Source organism: Vespula pensylvanica, chromosome 10 (assembly GCF_014466175.1).
Source record: "Vespula pensylvanica isolate Volc-1 chromosome 10, ASM1446617v1, whole genome shotgun sequence".
NCBI classification, from domain to species: Eukaryota; Metazoa; Arthropoda; class Insecta; order Hymenoptera; family Vespidae; genus Vespula; species Vespula pensylvanica.
In genome coordinates this window covers 7651243-7673191 of record NC_057694.1, presented here as the reverse complement: position 1 = coordinate 7673191, position 21949 = coordinate 7651243, and the positions used below count along the sequence as shown (strand labels likewise).

General features: G+C 34.5%; 3 protein-coding genes and 1 long non-coding RNA gene across 8 annotated transcripts; 3 read left to right on the top strand and 1 right to left on the bottom strand.

The window, feature by feature from the left end:
- Window positions 1-2451: 2451 nt before the first annotated feature.
- LOC122632522 (endocuticle structural glycoprotein SgAbd-1-like) lies at window positions 2452-8728 on the bottom strand. Its single transcript, XM_043819398.1, has 4 exons — window positions 8576-8728; window positions 4685-4818; window positions 3490-3767; window positions 2452-2971 (listed from the first exon to the last, which is right to left on the bottom strand). The coding sequence occupies exons 1-4, from the start codon at window positions 8588-8590 to the stop codon at window positions 2967-2969; spliced, it is 432 nt and encodes a 143-aa protein (XP_043675333.1). The 5' UTR covers window positions 8591-8728; the 3' UTR covers window positions 2452-2966.
- A 1653-nt stretch (window positions 8729-10381) lies between these two features.
- Window positions 10382-11447, top strand: LOC122632523. Its single transcript, XR_006327881.1, has 2 exons — window positions 10382-11078; window positions 11225-11447. It is a non-coding gene; the product is annotated as an uncharacterized LOC122632523 (long non-coding RNA).
- Window positions 11448-14953: 3506 nt separating this feature from the next.
- On the top strand, window positions 14954-19164 carry LOC122632519 (dTTP/UTP pyrophosphatase). Of its 5 annotated transcripts, none has more exons than XM_043819392.1 (6): window positions 14954-15414; window positions 17399-17564; window positions 17721-17962; window positions 18340-18486; window positions 18560-18642; window positions 18982-19040. In XM_043819392.1, the coding sequence occupies exons 2-6, from the start codon at window positions 17475-17477 to the stop codon at window positions 19023-19025; spliced, it is 606 nt and encodes a 201-aa protein (XP_043675327.1). In that variant the 5' UTR covers window positions 14954-15414; window positions 17399-17474; the 3' UTR covers window positions 19026-19040. The 5 variants fall into 5 exon arrangements, with proteins under 5 accessions (XP_043675327.1, XP_043675330.1, XP_043675328.1 ...); XM_043819393.1 differs by lacking the exon at window positions 14954-15414 and adding an exon at window positions 16575-17319; XM_043819391.1 differs by lacking the exon at window positions 14954-15414 and adding an exon at window positions 16576-17315.
- On the top strand, window positions 19140-21644 carry LOC122632521 (mitochondrial fission 1 protein). Its single transcript, XM_043819397.1, has 5 exons — window positions 19140-19204; window positions 19291-19359; window positions 19836-20045; window positions 20127-20232; window positions 20923-21644. Exons 2-5 carry the CDS (start codon window positions 19315-19317, stop codon window positions 21012-21014), a joined length of 453 nt encoding a protein of 150 aa, XP_043675332.1. The 5' UTR covers window positions 19140-19204; window positions 19291-19314; the 3' UTR covers window positions 21015-21644.
- Window positions 21645-21949: the final 305 nt, after the last annotated feature.

Sequence of the window (21949 nt, the reverse complement as noted above, 5' to 3'; positions counted from 1 at the left end):
ATTTTTTGTCCTATTTTGCATACAAAGCTTAGGCGTACGATTAAAAATACGTATACGATACTTTTTTTTCCGCGCATAATCAATCGATTTAATCAATTGGAAAGAGTCGTTGTGATTTATAATTGAAAAAAAAAAAAAAGAAAAAAGAAAAAAGATCTATCATTGAAACGAAGAAGTATATGTCTATATAGCAAAAATTATAAATTATTCATACATTACGCACAGTAATGAATTATTAATTTTTGCAACAGTTTTCAGAGATACCTAGATCCTTATTTTTTACTTAACATTTGTTTTGATAGTAGAGTTCCAGGTTTCAATGACACCGGCTCTGTAAGCGCATTGGTTTTAGCGTAACGAATAGCAGTTGCAATACATAAGTGAGAAATGATGCTAAACGGTACCATATGTGAAAGTAATGGATTATATACTCGGTGTTAGTTAGAGTGTTACTTTAAAGAACACATTTGTTGTTATTAAAACTTCGTTAGTCGTTCATCGTTTTAATTACTCTTCTTAACTACTGTAATAGATAATGTTATAGTAAAGTCGTTTAGTGAATTCGTCTAATATAATAGTATCATCGATAATATTGTTTCATTAACTTGATCACACGAATAATCATTGATTCGATTTCATTGGAAAATGAATGAAATTAATAGGTTAAACTATCGATCGTTGTTGATTGGACGATCAAAGCTCGATCGTATTCATTGCTAGATCGACGTTAAGATTTTCGATTATCTCATAACGAAAGTGTTACATAACTTCCGTGGGAGTGAATCACAACACGCGTTGCGAAAAGTGTCATCGATCATAATAGCGTTTTCACGTTTGACATTCTTGCGGTAACGTTAAAGGCAAAAAAAAAAACGTATAGAAGAAAGAAAGGACCATTACTAGAATCGGCCATGCCAGATTGTGCATAATCAATGACCATCGAACCATTCACGAGTTATTCGATACGACGACTAGAAAGTTCATAATTAAGACGTTTAACGATTTTGCTAATACATTTAACAAAAACTATATTTATATATATATATATATATACACCGTTCGTTACCTTCTAATAATTCTAATAATATTCAAATATTCTTATGAAATGTAAATCATATTGTATAGTCTTCTTCTTTTATTTTATGTCTAGATTTGTAATGTATTTTATTGATCATAAAGTAAAACATATATCCTTCATGGTAGTGATCGATGGTATTATATAAGTTTATTAAGAAACTTTCTTTTTTGTTTTCTTTTTTCCTTTTTTACAAATTTCTATTATTCTCTTAATAAAGCACAAATTGCCTAACAAAGATTTTCTCTTTAAACGTTATATCATGAAAACAAAGTGAAAATAATAGTTTATGTCCAAAGGCTGGACTCCGTTGTGAATTTTATTATGTGCATTTACATAAATTGGGAAGACGAATCAGGAAACAAGTTACCTTGTCATACTCGTAAGTATCATTCGGTTAATTCACTTTATGTAACAGGTACTCGTCGATATTTAATAAGTATAACTCACACCAATCATCCATTCTACTTTCACTTGAGTCTTTTCAAATAAGATATACGAAATAATAAATCGTAATTACACTTTACACGAGATCGGGTTTTAACCTCCAAGTAAAAATTGTTGCCTTCTTCGGAACCATAATCAAAGATCAAAGATTACTCGATAAATTATGAGAACGATGACCTCGAGGACGTGATTTCTACAAATCTATAAATCGATCTACCATTCTTTCTTATAATACTGATCACCGATGAATTAGGGTATCAAACATTGCACTTAAACTAACGTCTGAAATAACGTCTACCGGGTTTGGATTTATATGACCTCGGTTTAACTCGAACGTATGGTACGAACCGAAATCAATAAATGAAAGTCGAGAGTGCTTGCTATAGATTCAAATGAAATTTTTACTAAAAGCAACGCGATGTTCGATCAAACATTTTGAAAAATAATCGCAAACGAATTTATGTGGCAAGATACGTTTGATACTGTTAGAAAAAAAAAAATTTTTGTTCACAATAATACATCACGATATTGATACAAAAATTCAACCAATTATCGAACTTTATAAGAGTCTGGTAATAACAGTTATTACTATACTTTTATTACAAATGAAAATAGTTATTATTAAAAAAAAATAAATAAATAAAAGAAAAAACAAAAAGATATTATTGTACGATTTCGAAATGCGAGAAATTAGAAAGAAGAAGGATATAGGAAGTTGAGAATAATTATAACAAAATATATATATATATGTATCTTTTTTTTTTAAATAATCGCTCTTTTCGCAAAACGAATTACATAAAAATATCATACTGATATAGTTAACTGTAGTATTAAAAATGAAAGATGGCGAGGAGAGACGATAGGGCGATTTGAATTGGGATTTGGTTGTTTGGCATGAACGATTGAAATTCTAATAAACTCGTTCGGACTTCGGCAGAATGTATTCTTTTTATTTATATACAAAAATCACAAGTTAAGTATATATATTTATATATATTATATATATATATAATAATCTATATACTAAGCACGCTCGATACGCGCATCAGGGTGGATCGATGCACTGCATCGACTATGACACGCGTACGAGAGATTGCTGCGTGGTCGAGAAGCAACTCGGTAACGATCCTTCGTGAATTGCTGAACGGTGCGATATTATTATTCATAGAACGTGTTATTTTCTTTTTTTTTTTTGTTTTTTTTTTGTTTTTTAAATATTTTTTTTCTTCTTCATACTTCTATACAAATAAAATATAAAGAATCTCGCGGAAGTATATAGTTATTATATACCGATTTCAATGCCTTTTTGCTTCGGTTACGTGTATCCTAGATTAATATACCACACTATATTTATTTTTATGGTTTGCATCGGTAGTTCGGGGTCGGTTCTATCCATGGCAAGCTGGCTTGGAATCAGGTCACGTTTGAGGTAAAGTTTGGCTGTTTAACCTGTAAAAGAAAAAGAGCAAAAAAAAAAACGATTATCTTATAAAGATCGAGATTTCATAGGAAACGCGACGAGAGAATATACGATCGTGAAAATATAATGGTGACAATGTTATAAGGGAATCTCGATTAATAACATTTTTCTGGGATATCGTAAAACGATTTTCCGATTAGTCGAGCGAAAGAAGAAATCGAAAGCCGCAGAGTTGGTTTGAATCGTGGGTCGTGGTCGGTACGATTTCGAAGGAATCGATCGTTCTCAAAAGCTCTCTTGAACAGATAGCTAGGGGAAACAAACGAAATGCCAAGGGTGAGTGGAACAGGGATCGAAGAAAGCCACGATAAAGTAGTTGGCATCGATCAGGCTGTAAAGATTTGGCTGCTTTTAACTGGGACCAATGAAAACCACCAGAGGACAAAGAAGGAACGTTTCGGTATAGTTCGTATTGCCGAATAGTTTAATTTTAAAGAGACAGAGAGAGAGAGAGAGAGAGAGAGAGAGAGAGAGAGAGAGAGATTACCTCTCGGGTTCGGTCTTCCTTGACCACCATCGTCCTCCTCAGGGTGAGCCGCGTTCCATTCGAGCGCCCTTTGAATCTCCGGAGGGATTGGAGGTGCCGTTGGGATGTGTGAACCTTGAACCTGGAATCCATTTTCATCGGCAACGTACGTGATGCTGACCTGTTGTCCATCCGGCGCCGTATAGGAGTCCGAACCCTGGGAAACTACTGGAGTCTCGTTATCCACTTGTTTAGGTTGACCGGATTCCTGATGACTGATGCCGTTGCTCGTTTCAAAGCTAAACATTAGAAAATGCTGAGTAAGCTGAGATGAGAGGGTGAAAGGTAATAGAGAGAGAGAGAGAGAGAGAAAGACAAAGAAATATATATATATATATAAAGAAGTCGAATGCCGCAACAAGTAGCGCGACCTACTCGCTGCTAACAATACCTCGTCGCTTGGGTAAAAAAAGAAAGGAGTATTATTAAAAAAAAAAAAAGAAAAGAAAAAAAGAAAGGAAGAGAGAAGAGAGAGAGAGAGAGAGAGAGAGAGAAAAAAGAACAACGACGACCAGAGAAGGATCATCGTCGGCAGTAGTGTGGGCGAGAATCGTGCGCGTCCGCGTGTGAACGTGGCGAACGTCATTAGGCAGGTACTTGCCTTCTTGTCTTTTGCCCATTGTAACTTTTCTCTTGTATGCTAATAGAGCCGCATTTAACGTTATGCGTTGCGAATACCGGCCACTGGCAAACTACCAACGTTCGTCCATGCGAAATGGGACTCGGATCTGGCGTTATCGTTCGATCGATCGATCGATCGATCGATCGATCCATCGATCGAAGAAACGTTCTGTCGTCGATTCAATATCTCTTTGATTATTTTCTTGTCTTTTCTTTCCTTCTCTTTGTTTCACTAACAAATGTCTAACGTGTCTTATTTTCGAGAGCTCTTCTCTCATCTGTCCGATGTGTCTTAAAGTTTTAAAAAGAAAAAAGAAAAGAAAAGAAAAGAAACTTCCACAGTCGTCTTCGAAACGACCGACACGAGCACGCGTGAAACGAATTTTAATTGATGTTAAAAGGGTCTGCATGAAAAGAGAAAGGCTCGAGCCGGCTTATGACATTTTGACAGACATGAACATTGACAGAACATTTCTCTCCTCCGTCGAAGCATTTTGATTTCGACGTCGAAGTTCGTTTCGACCAATCGACTTACTTATTTACGTAATTGCCATCGAAATTGACTTCGAGTTGTTGAGACGTAATCACCGCATCCTTGTCAGCGCCACCCGATGGTCGTTGAGGTGCGCCAAAGGTTCCTGCCGTACAGAGTACGAGGCCCACCAACACCTGCAACAAGATTCGTGTATACCTTTCTTAGATGGTACCTTTATACCGTGTGAACGTTTATCAAACGTTTGTGTTTTATTCTTTTATACTTTCAAGTGTCTTCTTTGAAAGATGCTAATTCACGTCGCGGTGAGTATACGTAAGAAACTTTCGATAATTGACCTTATTAAGAGAGGATACGCGTGACGGAGTACTATTTAACGTCGTAGAAAATTAAGACGAAAGAAGATACGAAGATCGAAAAGAATTAAATACTTTTTATTTCTTATTGGAAACAATTTAAAACCAAATAATAATTTTCACGAAGAACGAATTCGTGGCTACGTTACGATACCAATTTTAAATTGAAATTTTCCACTTCGATCGAATTAATAAGCTCGAACGAACGAAACGAACAAATTGGTCGGGGCATTTGTCTAGAGTATTTGCGATTGAAAACAAAAGGCCGCTGTATCGGGAATACCGTTTGTAATGCCTTTTGGGTACGTTCAAATATTCATAGAATTCGTGAAAGTAACAACCGCGCGTGGCATGGCGTGGCTGTGTGGAACGTGTCTGCAAAAGGGCAACTGAAGATGATAATGCTTAGAAAGACAGAAAGAGAGAGAGAGAGAGAGAGAGAAAGACTGTACCGAGAGCGTAGTTACGTCAGTTGCAAATGACATTATGAAATGCAGCGTAATGGCAACACGAAAGTGGTACCAAGTGTACGCCAAGTAGGTACACATTTTTCTTCTTTTTTTTTCCTCTCCTAAACCTAAACGAGCATGTAATTCCGTTTGCGAATTTTCGTCTTCGTGACGAAAGAAATCTTGTTGATCTTGTGGTACGTCCTCTGTTTAATAGTAAAATCGCCCACTAATATCTAGTTTTTAAACATCAATAATGAGATATCTTTTTTAATGAATTCTTAAATCGAATGACGGTAGTAACGATGATATATTTCTTTGGACGATCTACTCGACGTTATAGTTATCGTTATCAAATATGATAACCATTGGTACGTAGCTTATCGGTGGAATCTAAAATGCTAATCGATTCGTATGTCCGTTATTACGCTTGACGAGCGAGAAAATGACAAAGTGAGGAAAATTTCATAAGTGTTGCACGAGTTGGAATAGGAATTACAAACCCGGTAATGACGGCGCATCCACCGGTTCTGAGTAACGTGTAATAAGAGAGAGAGACGGATTATGAAAGAACGAAGAAAAAAAAAGAAAAAGAAGGAGAACCGACATTGCAGGAGGATGCTCCTTCATTCATAAGGTCAAACGATCATGATGCAGGAGACTCGACGATGCAACGCGAGATGCAGCGATCGGGCGTGCCCGAGGCACTAACCATTTTTGCGATTCGAAAGTCACATTTTCCATGATCGTTCAACTAGGATACCGATCGAGGATTCGAAGGAATGAATCGTGATTGGTCGTAACTTGCGAAAGAAAGTTTTGAACTTTTTGATTCGGTCTCATTAGTCATAGCGGAAGTAACGTCAAGTGAGATCGACGTCAAGGGAGACAGCTGTGCGACGTGTTCAATGACAATGATATCGTTCGAGCCAAGGAAAAGATAGAGCCACTGAAAAACATATGTATCCAACTAGCTACGTACGTACGTATTTACGTAAAAAAAAAAAAAAAAAAAAAAGAGAGAGAGAAAATAAAAGAAACATCAAGAGGAAATACAATACCACTAGAGATCGTATGAGTTACCGGCGTATTTTTAAATAATTTTTCTACGATATGTCCGATTAGTTACATGACGAGGCAATATAAAACGTAATCACCGAGTAATATTAACCTTTTACATTGAACACGCGCTCGATTTTTCTCGCGGTACGTTCGATTAATATTTTTTTTTTTTTCTTTCCTCTTTTCTCTTCCTTTTTTTTCTTTTTCTTTTTTTGCAAACGACGTACGGAAAACAGGGAGAAAAGAACGAAGAAAAAGGAGGATCGAATTCAAACAGAGAGATATCTGCGTGTGCGTAATAAAGTATTCCACGAGACTCATTGATGTCGCATATTTTATTGCTTAACAAATGCCATTCCACGGTGAAAAGGTGTCATCGTGGTGCTTTCTCATTTTGCAACCACGAATTACACCGTGTTGGTCTTAACAACCATCACGCGAAATTTTATACCCTTTTATAAAATTTATACCCGCAATTCTTCTTTATCTGCGCGAGCGAAACGACGAAGAAAGCTTTTCCACGAAATTCGGTACCCGTGATGATGATGCTCGCGATAAAGGAAGGAAAGAAAATCTAGATGAAAACATTACGATTTAATTCGATTGTGTCAGAAGAGAGATAAGACGAGAAAATCTTCTCGAAGATTTTCGAGAGAAAAGAAAAAAAGGAAAAAAGGAACACTTTAATATTTCTTCCTATCAGTGTTATTTTTTGTATGATTCGTTCAATGCGTCACCGACGTTTCGTTCAATGATCGAATTCGATCATATCTCGCTAACGCTGCCTCTTGTTACTTCCTCTTTTTTCTTCTATTTTTTGTTAACTTCTTCTTCTTCTTCTTTTTTTTCTTTTTTTTCCATTTATCTCTGGTGAAACTTTACTCCTCCAAGAGAAAGATAGATAGAGAGAGGCTATCACGTGTTCCATGTGCACAAGAGGATATTGCGAAATACTTAAGGAACGCTGCGTAAGATTTGCAGCATTACGTCGTTGCGAATTCTACGTTATAAACAAATTTTATCGTTTGTGTGAGCGAAGTTCGCGGAAACCCACGTAACGTTGATGATTACGGACGATCCATCGATCGATCTATCGATCAAACAGTTATTACATATATTTTCTTTTTTCTTTTAATTCTTTTATTACTCGTGTCCCTTTTTTCTTTTTCTTTTTTTTTTTTTTTTTTTTTTGGAAAACTGTCTAGATATCCCGATCGTGTATACTCTTGTATTTCTTCATTATTGTTTTTTAATCTTTCTTTTTTTATTTAGTTTTTTCTACCGAGTCGAGATATACGGAAAAGCTTCGATGCGTATCGAGCCATAGAACGATCAAATGTACGTAGAGAGAAAGAGAGATTCGCACGATCGAGGGAGATCTATCGACAGGAGGAAGCATTTATAATATCGTGAAAAATCATGGTGACATTTGTAAAGATTTTTTTTTTATCGAGAAAATACAAACAGAATGAAATAAAATGAAATCGGGGGAGAGGGCGAGGAGGAAGAGAAAAGAAGAAAGTAGTCAAGAGTAACGTTTTACCGAGGTGTTCGACGAGATTGACAGGCAGAGTTAGAAGAGACATGGAGACGAGAAGAAAAGTTGGTTTGGGCGATCCGTACAAACGCACCTTCGTCTCTCCTCATCCCTTAACAAAGATCGCTCCTTAACGAAGAGAACTCGCGAAGTGAAATATCTCCGAAGAAATCGAATATCGTTGAGAAAACTCGCGATACTCGGGTTTGTGGATCAATTCGATTAGGAGAAAGAAATAGATTGTTGGACGCGATCGCGCTAGTAGAATCGTGTTTTCTCGATGTTAACCGGCGTACGACTTATCTTTGGACGTCGTAAGCGAAGTCTTTGAAGCTACCGTCTGATCTTCGTGGCGCGTGTGGTCGCACGCGCCGATTTACGAAGATGATTATAGAGAGAGAGAGAAAGAGAGAGAGACAGAGAGATGGATGGATGGATGGATGGATGGATGGATGGATGGATAAATAGATAATTAGATATAAAAAGAGAAAGAGAGAGAGAGAGACAGCCAGAGAATGAGTATACCTACCTTAATAGTGTACATAATCTCTCTCGGTCACACAGACACCGGTCGGGGAGCTTGGGATGCAGATGGGTTGGTACTTGTGCTTCTTCGTCAGATGCTTCGGCTCTTTATATACGCGACCGTACCAACGTGCTACAGTGAAAGGGGTCATCCCTGCCCTCTTCACAATGCACTCCTTCTGACCAGTGCATCTTCGGAAAAATGCATCGGATATATCGAGTACTGCGAGAGAGCTTTTTCGCATCGCCACGTGACACGTATCGCGATTATTTACGGCTTAATCTTTTTTTTTTTTCTTTTCTTTTTTTATTGTTCCTTTTTTTTTTCATTTTTTTCTTCTGCCTTCATTCTCTTTTTCTTTCCTTCTTCTTTTTTTTCTTTCTTTTCTTTTTTTTTTTTCTTTTTCTTATCGTCTTCTTAATCTTCCTTTACCGACCGTTACCCACCGAATTGATAAATTTATTTTCAGCTTTCGGAGAAAAAGCTTTGAACTCTCTCTTTCTCTCTTTCTCTTTCTCTTTACGTATGTAACAACTACTGTTACGAAACCAATATTCTGAACGACACATGCTTTCGGAGAAAGATCTAATCGATACATACAAATTTTTATTTTGAACAAAATACGAAATACGTATATATTTACGCTCGGACATGCAAAACAAAATAGATACCAAATAGATTCGCATAAAATACGTGGAAAGACACATCTCTAAGCTCAATGTCTAGGTCGTCTTTCTCGCGAACTTCGTCGTTGATAGATAAGACCTTGAGTTTTCTCCATTGATTATTTGAATCCTTCGTTCTGAGTAAATAAACGTCTGTTTCACGCGAGTGTTAACATAATTTTTTTTTTCTCCATTGGGATTCGTCTAACGGTACAGCATTCGAAAGAGCTCGCGTACGATACTCTTTCGCGTGGATCATGACACGAGATTTCCCGGAAAGAATTCTCGAATAATCTCGTCTCTCTGATAAGAATTCGAATTTATTGGAAATTTGCTCTTCGTTTCTTTATCTTACATTTTATGCGAATAACGTTGATTAACGATATCGAGGATGTTTCGAACGTGCTTCTTTTTATTCTCCTCTATTATTTTTTTTTTCTTTCTTCCTTTAAATTTTTTTTTATCTTTCTTTCTTTCTTTTATAGTCAATTAAAATTCAATGCTACGATAAAAGATCCATACAAATTTTACGGGCGAGCTTGTCGATCGAAATCAATTAACGTCGTTCATCCGAATAACGTTTTACAGTCTGCAATGTATTTTTTACTATCGAAAGTACGAATCGGTTTTCCATTTATGTGAAAATCGATTAAAATTGAAAGGTTTCATTACGGGTAAAAAGAAAATTTGACGAATGTAGATATACGATGTTAAGTGATGATTCATTTGATTATTATTTACTATTATACCTGTATATTATCTTGACGATCTGTATCATAATATATTTCCGATAAGATTGATTATTTTTCACTTCATCCTGCTATTTAATGTGCAAATTTACTGTTTTCACGCTCGATCTCGCACCGGAGGTGTTTGTTTCTTATGCTTTTTTTTTTTTTTTTTTTTTTTTTTTTTTTATCACGAGTTCACGTTTCATGGCCTTGCCAACAGGAAATTCAACGAGTGGGTAATATTTCCGTTTAGATGTTTTTCTTTTCTCTTTTTTTTTTTTTTCTTTCATCTCACATCTCAGTTCGCGAATCAGTTTGCCTACGTTCCTCGAAGCTACGACGACGAAGACGACGACGACGAAGATGACGACGTCGACGATTCATCGAATTTCTGAAATGTATAAAAGGTAATCGACGAATTTCGATGTCGACCGTCAAGGGAAATCAATTTTAGTAATAGCAAACTATATATAGAGCCAACGAAATGACGATTACATTTTCTAACGCGGCGTGAATTTTTATTGCCTTTAATTAGGCATCTCCATCGTTGAAGTCCTTATTAAGAAACTCTCGACAAGAAAAAAAAAAAAAAAGAGAGAGAGAAAAGAAACGAGAGTCGCGTGCGACTTAAAATTTTTTGAAATGTCAAAAAAATTCATGACTCGTTGTTCGTCGACGAATTTGAAGATACGCGGAGTTAAACGAGATTTTAATATTTATGGATTGCGTACGTACAGTTCCAAATAAGAAAATTTGCGAGTATTGTTTATTACTCGTCGTGATTAAAAACATTGAAATATATAATTAGCTCGTTTCGCATGTAACAAAGCGTGTAAGTAGACAAGGAGAATCTTAAAGATGATCTAACTTAAAAGGATAATTTAATAGATTTATTTATATACCTATGTATATACGACAAAAGAAAAAAGAAAAAAGTCGTCTGGATTGCGTCTGGATAACGTTTGGATTGCGTCACGCGAAAAGGAAGATAGCCATCTCGGTAATATCCGAATTTCACGAACTTTATCTACAGAAATATCACGTATCGCCAATTAAAGAGACGAAACCATCGTAAGTTACAATAATGATATGGCCAGTGAACCTACGACGGTATGACTTTCCGAAATTTTTTGACCTTCTTTTCCTCCTTCTTTTTCTTTTTATTTCTTCTTCTCCTTCTTCTTCTACTTATATGTATCCACCTACAGTTAAATACAGTTCTCTGTCTTCACATTTTACGCGTCGTATCTTTTCAGCATCTCCGTATGACTAATTAAAAAGCCGCCATAGTGTTTCGTTACACGGCAGGAACGGGTCGTTAAACCGTAAAACGAACACGTTTGTACCTTTTCGACTTCTTCTCCTTTGTTTTTCGAGGTAAACAACGGACACAAAACTTTGAAGATGCAAAATTATTCAAATAGAACATTGCGATACCCATTGAAAAACGTAATGGTGGCGACAAAGTAAAAGTAAAAAGAAGAAAAAGAACCGATCAAAAAATATTTAACCGTCCATCGGAATAATTTCTTATAATGATTATTCGTTACAAGAAATCAGGATTTATTGATTATCGATATCAGATAGCCGTTTAACACGCGAAAACGTTTTGTTTGTTTCTTTTTTACTCCAATGATGTCCGAGATATCATAGTCAATTACGTTACATTTTTTCTTCCTCGAAGACCCGACATAAAAAGTTTGTCTGAATAAAAAAGAAGAAAAGAGAAAAAAGAAGAAGAAAAGGAGGAAGAGAGAAAAGGAAAAGAAAAAAGAATCCCCGACGATTCCCCTCGACGACGATGACAAAGTGGCGGAGGAGGAACGTTATTCGTGAGACGAAACGACCTCATAAAGCGAGGATTCGAGCGTTAGACCGAAATCGAAAGCAAGACACGACTCGATCTCAAGGTGGAAGTCGAGAGATCCTCTCAGGAAATTACAAAATCCGGGTCGAACGAGGGAACGATAAAAGAATGTAAAAGAAAGAGAAAGAAAGAAGGAAAGAAAAAAAGAAAGAAAGAAAGAAAGAAAGAAATGAAATGAAAATATTCATCCGAACGTAATAGGGCCACCCTTTTTTTCGGTGAAACGAGTCGCGTACCGAGTATCGTGAACCGTATCCATGTCGCGAATTTCAATAAGCAACACCCAGCATCGTCCGATATTAATCTTCGTACCGAATGTACGCAACCTTTCTCGCGAAGTTCCACGGCCATATACCGACATTTACATCGTGTCATTCTTGTGACGCTCGATAGAATGTGCAGGATTCTCTCTTCTCGATGACGATCCCGTTGGTCGTTGATGAGAAATCACGCGATTAAGTTTCGCGATTTAATCGAATCGAAAAGCACGGAACGATAACGAAGGGGCTACTTGTGTCGTCGTATGAATTCGATGATTGCGTCCTTCCGACGGGATAAAAAATAAAAAAATTAAAAAAAAATAAAATAAAAAGATCGTCGTCTCTTCCTGGCCGATTCGAGCTAACGAGAAAAAAAAAAGAAGAAGGAAAAGAACAAAGGAAAAAAAAAAAGAAATAAAGAAAAGGAGAAAACTGATTGATCTACGCGTAGGATAGATTTTCAAGAAACAATTTTCTTGTGAAGACTGTACGCCGCGACACGACTATGGGCAAATCATGCGACTCGATCGCGTCAGCTGAGAAGATGAGATCGTCACGTTGGTGGCGCATGTAGAAAACCGCGAATATACATATATGTACACGTTTATGCAGAAATATATATACACACATACATATATGTATATCATTTTGTATGCGCGTATCTTCTTGTACGTTTTTAAAAAAGCCACGCATAGAAGATTTTGCATAACATAATCTATACACCGAGAAATACGCCATAACAGGGATCGAGTATAACGCGAAAAAGCTCGCGTATGCATTTGCTAACGTCAAACGGATCGATTAAACATCGACTTTTGGATAGGTCGCGAATCGATGATAAACGATCATTTTATAAATAGAATTCGTATTCCTGATAATAAATATGAATGCATTCCAACGAATTGAATTCATCTTCGTTTAAGAGAGAACGTAATCAAGACGCGTTTTGTTAATATTGTTCTCTTTCTATTTTTCTCTCTGTCTCTTTCTCTTTCTCTTTCTCTCTTTATCTCATAGAGGCCTCGATACATGGTTTTAACTGGTCTCTCGATGAGCTAAGATCGTTGAAGTTTATATAATGTTAGCTGGGCGTTTACGTCTTTTTGCAATGATAAAAATCCGCTTAGTTAAGCCGACTGGTAGATATCGCTTTTGGTTGAGATATCCGTTCATTCATTATATACCTACATACATATGTATAACGATACGTACTTACGCATTCGATATAAGTCGTAAAGGATATCGTTACTAGAAATCGTAGACGATGAAAAGGATGTCTCGTCGAGTGGGTATCCTCTTCGGAGGGAAAAAACATGTTTGTTCTTTTCTTTTTCTTCATGGTTTTCCTTTTATTTTATGTTTTTTTTTCTGTAACTTTTTTTTTGTTCTCAAAAGGATAGAAAAGGAGAGAAGGACGAAATTCAAGCTAGTCAGATCCGTTCAAAGATGTTATATACATATATATATATATATACAGTTATAGAAGTTATTCGAGCAAAGGATGAACGAGATCGATCGAGACGTCTCTGCACGAATGGAGAATAATAATATCTACGTAAGATATCGATCCAAGCTCGTGTACGCCCCTGATCGCAGGCGTATTACCTGCAATACGAGTCTGGTAAAGAGACAGAGACAGAAACAGACAGACAGACAGAGGGAAAGAGAGAGAGAAAGAGAAAGAGAAAGAGAGAAAGAGAGAGGTATCGTCATACACATCGAGGTATGACGCAGTGTGCCCCATAGAAGCGCGACTACATGCCATAGTGTCATAATACGCGTCCTTTGGAGCCGCTTTTCGAGTTGCGCAATCATATTTAATAACGACAGCCTGGCGATTACCAGCATGGCTCGACTCAGCTCTCTTAACATCGCCGATCTTCTTCTTCTTTCTTCTTCGTCTTCTTCTTCTTCGTCTTCTTCTTCTTCGTCTTTCTTCTTCGACTTCTTCATCTTCTTCTTCTTCTTTCTTTTTCCTCTTCCTTGAATCATCTTCTCCTTGTTGCGAGCGAGAGCACGCTCCGTTCCATCTACATCCTTAAAACGGTAGATTCGCGTCCGAGCACGATCCTCAAACGAGCGTATAACGTTTTGAACGACGAAAACGTTGGATTAATTTATAAGGCGAGATATTATGCGAAAATACGATCCAACAAAATGCCGTGGCGACAACGAGCTCGCTGGCTCGCTCGCTCGTTCATTCGCTCATCCTTCGAATCCATTCGGATTCGATGTTATCTCGACGGGAGGATAATGCCGTTAACTTTCCTTTCGTTTCGCTTCTTCACCGAAGTGAGAGTGAGAGAGAGAGAGAGAGAGAGAGAGAGAGAGAGAGAGAGAGAGAGAGAATTAGGTGCGAGGAAGGTTTCGTACGATCGAAGTAAGATTTGTCATTTAATTTTTCATCCGTTCGACTGACGAAAATAATAAGAAAATTATGTTAAAAAAAAATCTTTCCGTTTATTCAAATTAATCTATTAGGAATTACAAAGAAAGCATGGCTCAGGAATGGTGTTGCAATTAATATCGTCGATTAGAATCGTGTATATCTAAAATTCTTACGTAAGGTTCTGTACGAAGGCGTAGTAGTATAATGTCCTTGCAATTAGTCGACCACACTTTTATAATAGTCCAGCTTATTTTTCTTCTTAATCCATTCTAATACTATTAATTCTCTCATAAATTACACTTTGGACAAAAGTTTCGAGATTTTAATTAAACCTTTCGTATAATTTGTTATCTCATTAACCGAGTTAATAAATTCAGAATTCTTTTTTTTTTTTTTTTCTTTTTTATAAGTATCTTTCATCCATTCCAATCGTCGTCAGAATAAATTACGACTAAGACTTATCGACGCTAGATGACGAGTTTATAACTACACGATACTTGATACGATCAATAATATCTCTTTTCTTTTTCTTTTTAAACTATTTCTACTGTAATCATTTGATAAATGCTATCTGTACAATATTAGAGATCGGTTATAGTCTAGTCGATAGTAACGCATTTGTGACTTAATTCTAATCGGCTCAGTTGTTCCTTTGACGTTCATTTTCCTAGTCGAATATTCCGACGAAAATCAGGAGGAAGGTATCGTTAACCCGATCGTACAACACAAAAGGAAAAGAAACTTTTTCTTTATTACGACAATACGAGCGCATGATAATTTATTAAGTTTTAACGGAGTTCAGAGGACCGTGATATTTATTAAAACTTGTAAAGCTCGTCAGAGAGTTACTTCGAAGCCCATTGATCATACTTAAAGCGTATCCTGCTTGAAAGAGCTTACAGTTACAGGAGGACCAAGAATTTATCTTCGGTGAGCAATTAAATCGATATTCCATATATAACTCTCACGGTTATATTATTATAATTAACTTTTAAACATAATTTCAATAATTGTTATTTCTTTCTTTCTTTTTCTTTTTCTTTTTCTTTTTTTTTTTTTAATATATCATTTAAAAAGACATACAATCTCGTAAGAAAAAAGAAAGAAAAATGAGATAAAATAATGATTCGATTGTTTTTATAAATTTGAATTACAAATCGATATAAGCGATGGAAATGTAGTAGATATAATTGATGTCAGTGAACTTGACCCTACGAGTTAAACGCATAGCTTCTTAACCGAAATAAGACGATCAATAACGCGAGCAAATTACGATTACGTAGTACACGTCCGTTCATTCAATATCCTGAGCTGTGCGAGCAGCGATTAACGAAACGGTAATTAACGTTAATTACTTATTTAAAATATGCTTCGGATTTGCATTGAAAGTCAAGGCCGTATAGTAAGAGACTTAGAATAGAGGTACTCGAAAGTATGTAATTACCTTGGATTTATTCGTAAAAGACTTTCGTAATACGTTAACACTTCCGGTGATACTGATTTCATCATTATGAGGTTGTGACAATTTTCTTAACAAAAAAATAAAAAAATAAAAAAAGAAGACAGAAAGGAATTACTAGAAAAGAACAAAACAAAAATGAAATCACTTTTATCGAATTGCAAATAATTGAAACAATAAAAAAAAAAAAAAATTGGAAAAAATGTATGCTAAAATCTTTGCTCAGTCGGAGGCTGCGGTGTAAAGATGGGTCAACCTTTCGCCTTGCGATTATGTAAGATCTCGGACTGACTGACCTTTAGGTTCGTTCATGGCATGCGGCATTTACGTAATTTACCGATTACGATGTATTAGAGTCTCCTATGCCTAGAAAATAGTTCTTCTTCCCGTTCTAATATTTTTCAGGGCTTCTACACAAATACATATATAATCTTAAATGCGAATGTTAGGTATATCGTTACGATTTCGAATATTTTTAATATCATTTGTATTTTTTCGACGAAATAATAATCGACGAAAAAATAATATCAGACATGAATTAATTTTTCTCTCTCTCTCTCTCTCTCTCTCTCTCTCTCTCTCTCTCTCTCTCTCTTTTTTCTTTTTTTCTTTTTTTTTATTTTTTATGACGTCTTACGAGGAACGAGAGAAACGATTAGAACTCGGATAGGAAACGTTAGCATATCTTTGATTTCTTTTTCTACGCTTTTTCTGGCCTTCAAAGTGAGTAGATTATATAAATATAGTTACGTCATTCATATTTCTCTATAAAATATTTGTCGTCATAATTCTTAAATAAAAGTTTTTAATGAAGAAAATCTATTAACTGTAATGAAAGTAGAAAATAAATTTAATTACTCGAAATAATTTGATCGTTATGAAACAGTATCGATTAAGCGCGTAAAACGAGATAACATTTTCTAGCGTGCAATTTTTGATAGGCGTGTAAAGAGCGCGACGAACATAAGTACATACATACATACATACACCGCGCACACATACACGAAGAATGATTGGATGATTCTATAGGTGCGGCCTAAGCTATCTATTTGATCGTTACGTGCCGTATAAAAGTATAGTTTCATCGTTAAATCAATGTTCATGAGCAAAAGCAATATCATTGAAAATTATTTTTGAATGTTAAATCAATGAGAGTGATAGTACTATAAATTCCAGATACAATGAAAGTGTTCATTGATTTCACGAATACTATCGACAATGAGTACAAATATAATGAGAGCAGCGACATCTAGGTAGTGCGTTATCAGGAACTACATTATACCTAGTAGTAATACGACGCACTGCTTTGACATATTCTATGCATACTAGAAACTACATGCGATTGCTTGTAGTACAATAGAACACATACCGCGTATGTAAGCTGTGAATTTAATGCGATTGGATGGCTTTTGTTAAAACCGACCTATAAATCTCTATTTTACTCACGATCCATAGGTGTCGATAACAATCCCCTGGGAATTAATTAGTTCTATCGTTGTATCTGCATAATAGAGATAATTCTAAGAGCAAAATGCTGGAACCGACTATGCAAGCCTTAACAGCGGGCAGACTAATTTTAGCCAGTGGATCACCAAGAAGATATGAAATAATACAAAAGTTGGTAGGTTCGATGTCAATTGTTTTTTACTTTTGTATTATATATATATGTGTGTGTGTGTATATATATATATATATATATGTATATATATATGAACATGGCTAATCATTAATATCATCTCTTTAGGTTCGTATAAACAATTGGTATTTCGTATTTTAGGGCTTAAATTTTGAAGTAATGATATCAAATTATGATGAAAATTTAGATAGATCCAAATATAAAAATCATGGAGACTACATTCAAGATTTAGCAAAATTTAAAGTACATGATGTATATCAACGTTTGAAAAATGATCCTATTTCACCATCCTTAATTATAGGCGCAGATACTTTTGTAACACTAGGCGATACTATTTATGGAAAACCAAAAGACGAATCAGATGCATTTCGTATATTGTCTCAGTAAGAAATGCACATAGATCATTTTTCAAATTTTTATATATATATACGGTAGATCACAAAAATATTTAAATGTTTACATTTGCAATCTTTATAAGGAAATATTCGTATTAAAATAATTTGTAAGCTATTAATAAATAAGTGTTTATAATAAATTAATTGTAACTATATCTACATTGTTAAATTATATTTAAACTTTACAAATACAAGCTTGAAACTTCTTCTTTACCATAGATACAAAATTATAGTAAACAAATTACTTTAATAATTCCGTTTGTTAAAGTTTACAAATATAAGCATCTGAATACTTTCATGAGCTACTGTATATTGCCAAAATTGACAAATTGGTTTATATAAATCGTCATTACATCAATTTATAGCCTTGCAAATAGAGAACATGTAGTCTATACCGGAGTATGTCTGAAAACGCCAAAGAAAGAAGTAACGTTCTATACATCTACGAAAGTAAAATTTGGTGATTTATCGGAAGATCAAATTAAAGCATATATAAAAACAGGAGAATGTCTGTGAGTACTTCTCGCACATTATACGTTATTCGAGTAATTAGCTAAATTGATTTCTGTATAATTTATACATTAGAGATAAAGCAGGAGGATATGGCGCGCAAGGTCTTGGTGGTTGTTTAATCGAGAGCATAACGGGTGACTTTTACACTATAATGGGTATGCCATTATATTTTTTAATGAAACATCTTAATGAGATATTTGCTAATAATCAATGAAATACTTTATTTTTTTCAAAAATAAATAAAATGTAAATACGATATGTATGTAAATATATATTACATATATATATATATATATATATATATATACATATATAAAGTGTATAAATATATATATGTAGAACTTTTAGTAGACCAAATTATACATTAAATATTGTATGTATGTTAAGTTAAAAAATTATTTATTCTTATAAAGAAGAATTATCATTTCCGATTTTAATTATGATTAAAATACTTTTACAAAAAACATGAATTTCATTCATATCCTGTTCGATAGATTTTTTGTATAGCCCCGATGAAAACTCTAACGCGATTGGTTGAAAATTTTAATATAGCCGATTTTAACCAATGCAAATAAGCGCACATACGTCAGAGTAACGCGATTGCTGGATGAAACTTAACATCAAAGAAATAACTATGGCCAGCCAATAGGAATCACGGAGAATTTTAGCCTTTATCTTTATCCGTTCGACTACCGTGACAATCTATTACACTTTTCGGTACATTATGTCACTTGCTTAGTCAAAGAGATAAAAAATACAGTGCTCTTAAGTACGCGTTACGATTAAATATTTTTTGTTCGCAGTGTGATTCAACGCACACATTAAAAATGGAAGATGTCCTAGACGAAGTTGTTTCTTCGGAAGATTTGAAGGTATTTTAAAAATAAACAACAGGCCATTATAAAGGAATACAATGGTCTTTCGTGAACTCCAATATCTTTCATATATGGATTTTATACTTTCAAAACAAAAATATAGATCGTCATAAGTATCTGTCATTAAGGAGATTTAGGTTAACTATATACAGTGCTGACTTATTCATTTCGTTTCATTTTTACTTTGCAATTGCATCATTTTGCAAAACAGTCGATTGACGTCTATAGATATCGGACGAAAGTTTACATTTTCCGATTATTTGTTTTTTCATATCGAAGCTATTATTATGGTTCAAGAAATGTTACTTTCTGACATTTTGTCGCGCAATACAAATATAATCTATTTGTTATTTTATAAAAATATTGTAATATTTTGTTCGATGTTTTTGTGACAGGAACTGCGTCATATATGATTCCAATCGTCGTAATTATGTTTTTTTCTTTTTTTCTTTTTTTTTTTTTTTTTTTCCCAGAAATTCGAACGTGTATACCATGAACAATTACACGCATCAGATGTAACTCAAAAAGCTCAGTTTGAGTATGCATGGTGTCTTGTGAGAAGCAAATATCCAGCCGATATCAGAAAGGGTATAGTACTGTTAGAAGATCTGTATAGCAATCATGGTGACAGCGGAAAGCGGGATTGCTTATATTATTTAGCTATTGGTAATGCCAGAATAAGGGTATGTGATTTATTAATCTTATTCTTGTAATTTACATCAACCTTTCTTTTACTCATTAATTAAAATAATAAAAATTTATAGGAATATTCAAAAGCTTTGTCATATGTCAGAGCTTTTCTTCAGGTAGAACCTGCTAACGAACAAGTGCAACAGCTGGAGACGTTAATTAAGAAAAGGATGGAAAAAGGTTTTTTTTTCATAACTTATAATCGTCTTAAAAAAATAAGAATTGCAGCAGATTCTAGCTTAATGTTGTTGCAGTATATTTTTAGTATTTTACCTCGTTCTTATTACGTATTATTTCTTTTAATATTTTTCATACTTCTTTGGTTAGCAGGATCATACGTTAATTTTATTTGAAAAATTCGAAGACAACAGATATTGCGAATCTATTTGCCATATGGGAAATGTCGAATATAGATGACATATCGAGATTTTTAATTTGGCATGTATAGAGATGCACAAAATTTTAACAAATTTTAAACAATTTGTATATATTGTATATAATTTAAGATATACGGTAGCAGTAAGGAGTAATATAAAATTCATGAATCGTATAGTAAAAGAACATTCCTAAAAAAAAAAAAAGAACTTAGTTTTGCTCGAACTTTAATGCATTTAAAAATCATTTGCTATTTTTCAATCTTCTATATACTTACCTGTGATTGACCAATTTTCAAGTATAATATTTAAGTGTCTATAAAGTATTATTATATGCCATATACGTGTCTATTGACAATGAATTTTATAACTCTTATACAAACAGTTCGATAATAATTGTATATAAAATGTTGATTAATCTTAGAGAAAAAGAAAAAAAAAAAACAATTTAATTATCTTAATTTAATTAGCGTTGCATTTATATTTTTTTTTGCAGAAGGTCTTTACGGTATAGCTGTGGCGGGAGGTTTAATTATCGGAGTTGCGAGTGTTCTAGGACTCGGGATCGCAATGGCTAAAAAAAATTAATCCTATAATATTCGTGAATTGCGTGTGACGTGAAATAGTTCATTTATGGGAAGTGAAATTTCGCGAAGAAATAAGAATTATTGATGAGACACCGAATAAGATTGGAATATGTGCTGGACGTATGATAGATGTATGTTCGTTCCCTAATGATTTTCTATATATATATTAAAAAAAAAAAATAAAAAATAAAAAAAAAAGTAAATGAAAGAAAGAAGCGAAATAAAAATTGCAGTATTGTGACAGTAAAAAAAAAAAACAGTGTCTTAGATTCTTTGTCTCTATCAATTAGAAATTAATATGGGGTTAAATTACCGATATCCATTATAATGTTATACGCTTTATCTTATACGGACGAATAAGAAAACTTTTCTAACTCGTAGAACATTCCGAAAATTCAACGTCGTTAATTTTCATTTTAATTTATTCAACGTTATAGATTTTTTGTATCGTTTTATTAAGTTACTTCCAAAACTCGCCTAACTCGTCGAAAACACGTGGTACGAGTTTGATACCAAAGCCACAGTGTGTGTAAGCATAGCTTTTGTACATAAGATTGAAAACTATTGTATTGAACTATTTAACTGTATTGTTACACGAACCTTTAATAAAGATAAATGTTATTGTCTTCTACGCGCGTTGTAATGTGATCACGAGTAAAGATAGAAGGATCGTAGGTGTAAAAAAACAGCTTCTTTTTTTTTTTTTTTTTTTTTTTTCCCTTTTTTTTTTCCTTTTTGTATATAGATTTTATTGATGATTTGTTAATATCCGTTGATAAAGTTATTTATGTACAAAATAACGCTGGAATATCCCTATATAATATTATATTTAATGATCTACGTTTTATGGCCCAGGGGTCTCGAGAAAGCCCACACCATTATACCCGCTCGAGCTTCTTCGCATTTTTACGAGCCACGACTACGCATTTCCGCCTT

Excerpts from the sequence above, each read along its gene's own strand:
- LOC122632522 (XM_043819398.1), bottom strand. Across the intron at positions 3,768-4,684 it reads GATGGCAATTACGTAAATAA|CTTTGAAACGAGCAACGGCA; the intron begins GTAAGTCGATTG and ends TCTAATGTTTAG.
- LOC122632519 (XM_043819392.1), top strand. The coding sequence starts at position 17,475 with ATGCTGGAACCGACTATGCAAGCCTTAACAGCGGGCAGACTAATTTTA. Across the intron at positions 17,565-17,720 it reads ATGAAATAATACAAAAGTTG|GGCTTAAATTTTGAAGTAAT; the intron begins GTAGGTTCGATG and ends TTCGTATTTTAG. Across the intron at positions 17,963-18,339 it reads GCATTTCGTATATTGTCTCA|CCTTGCAAATAGAGAACATG; the intron begins GTAAGAAATGCA and ends ATCAATTTATAG.
- LOC122632521 (XM_043819397.1), top strand. The coding sequence starts at position 19,315 with ATGGAAGATGTCCTAGACGAAGTTGTTTCTTCGGAAGATTTGAAG. Across the intron at positions 19,360-19,835 it reads TTTCTTCGGAAGATTTGAAG|AAATTCGAACGTGTATACCA; the intron begins GTATTTTAAAAA and ends TTTTTTTCCCAG. Across the intron at positions 20,233-20,922 it reads TAAGAAAAGGATGGAAAAAG|AAGGTCTTTACGGTATAGCT; the intron begins GTTTTTTTTTCA and ends TTTTTTTTGCAG.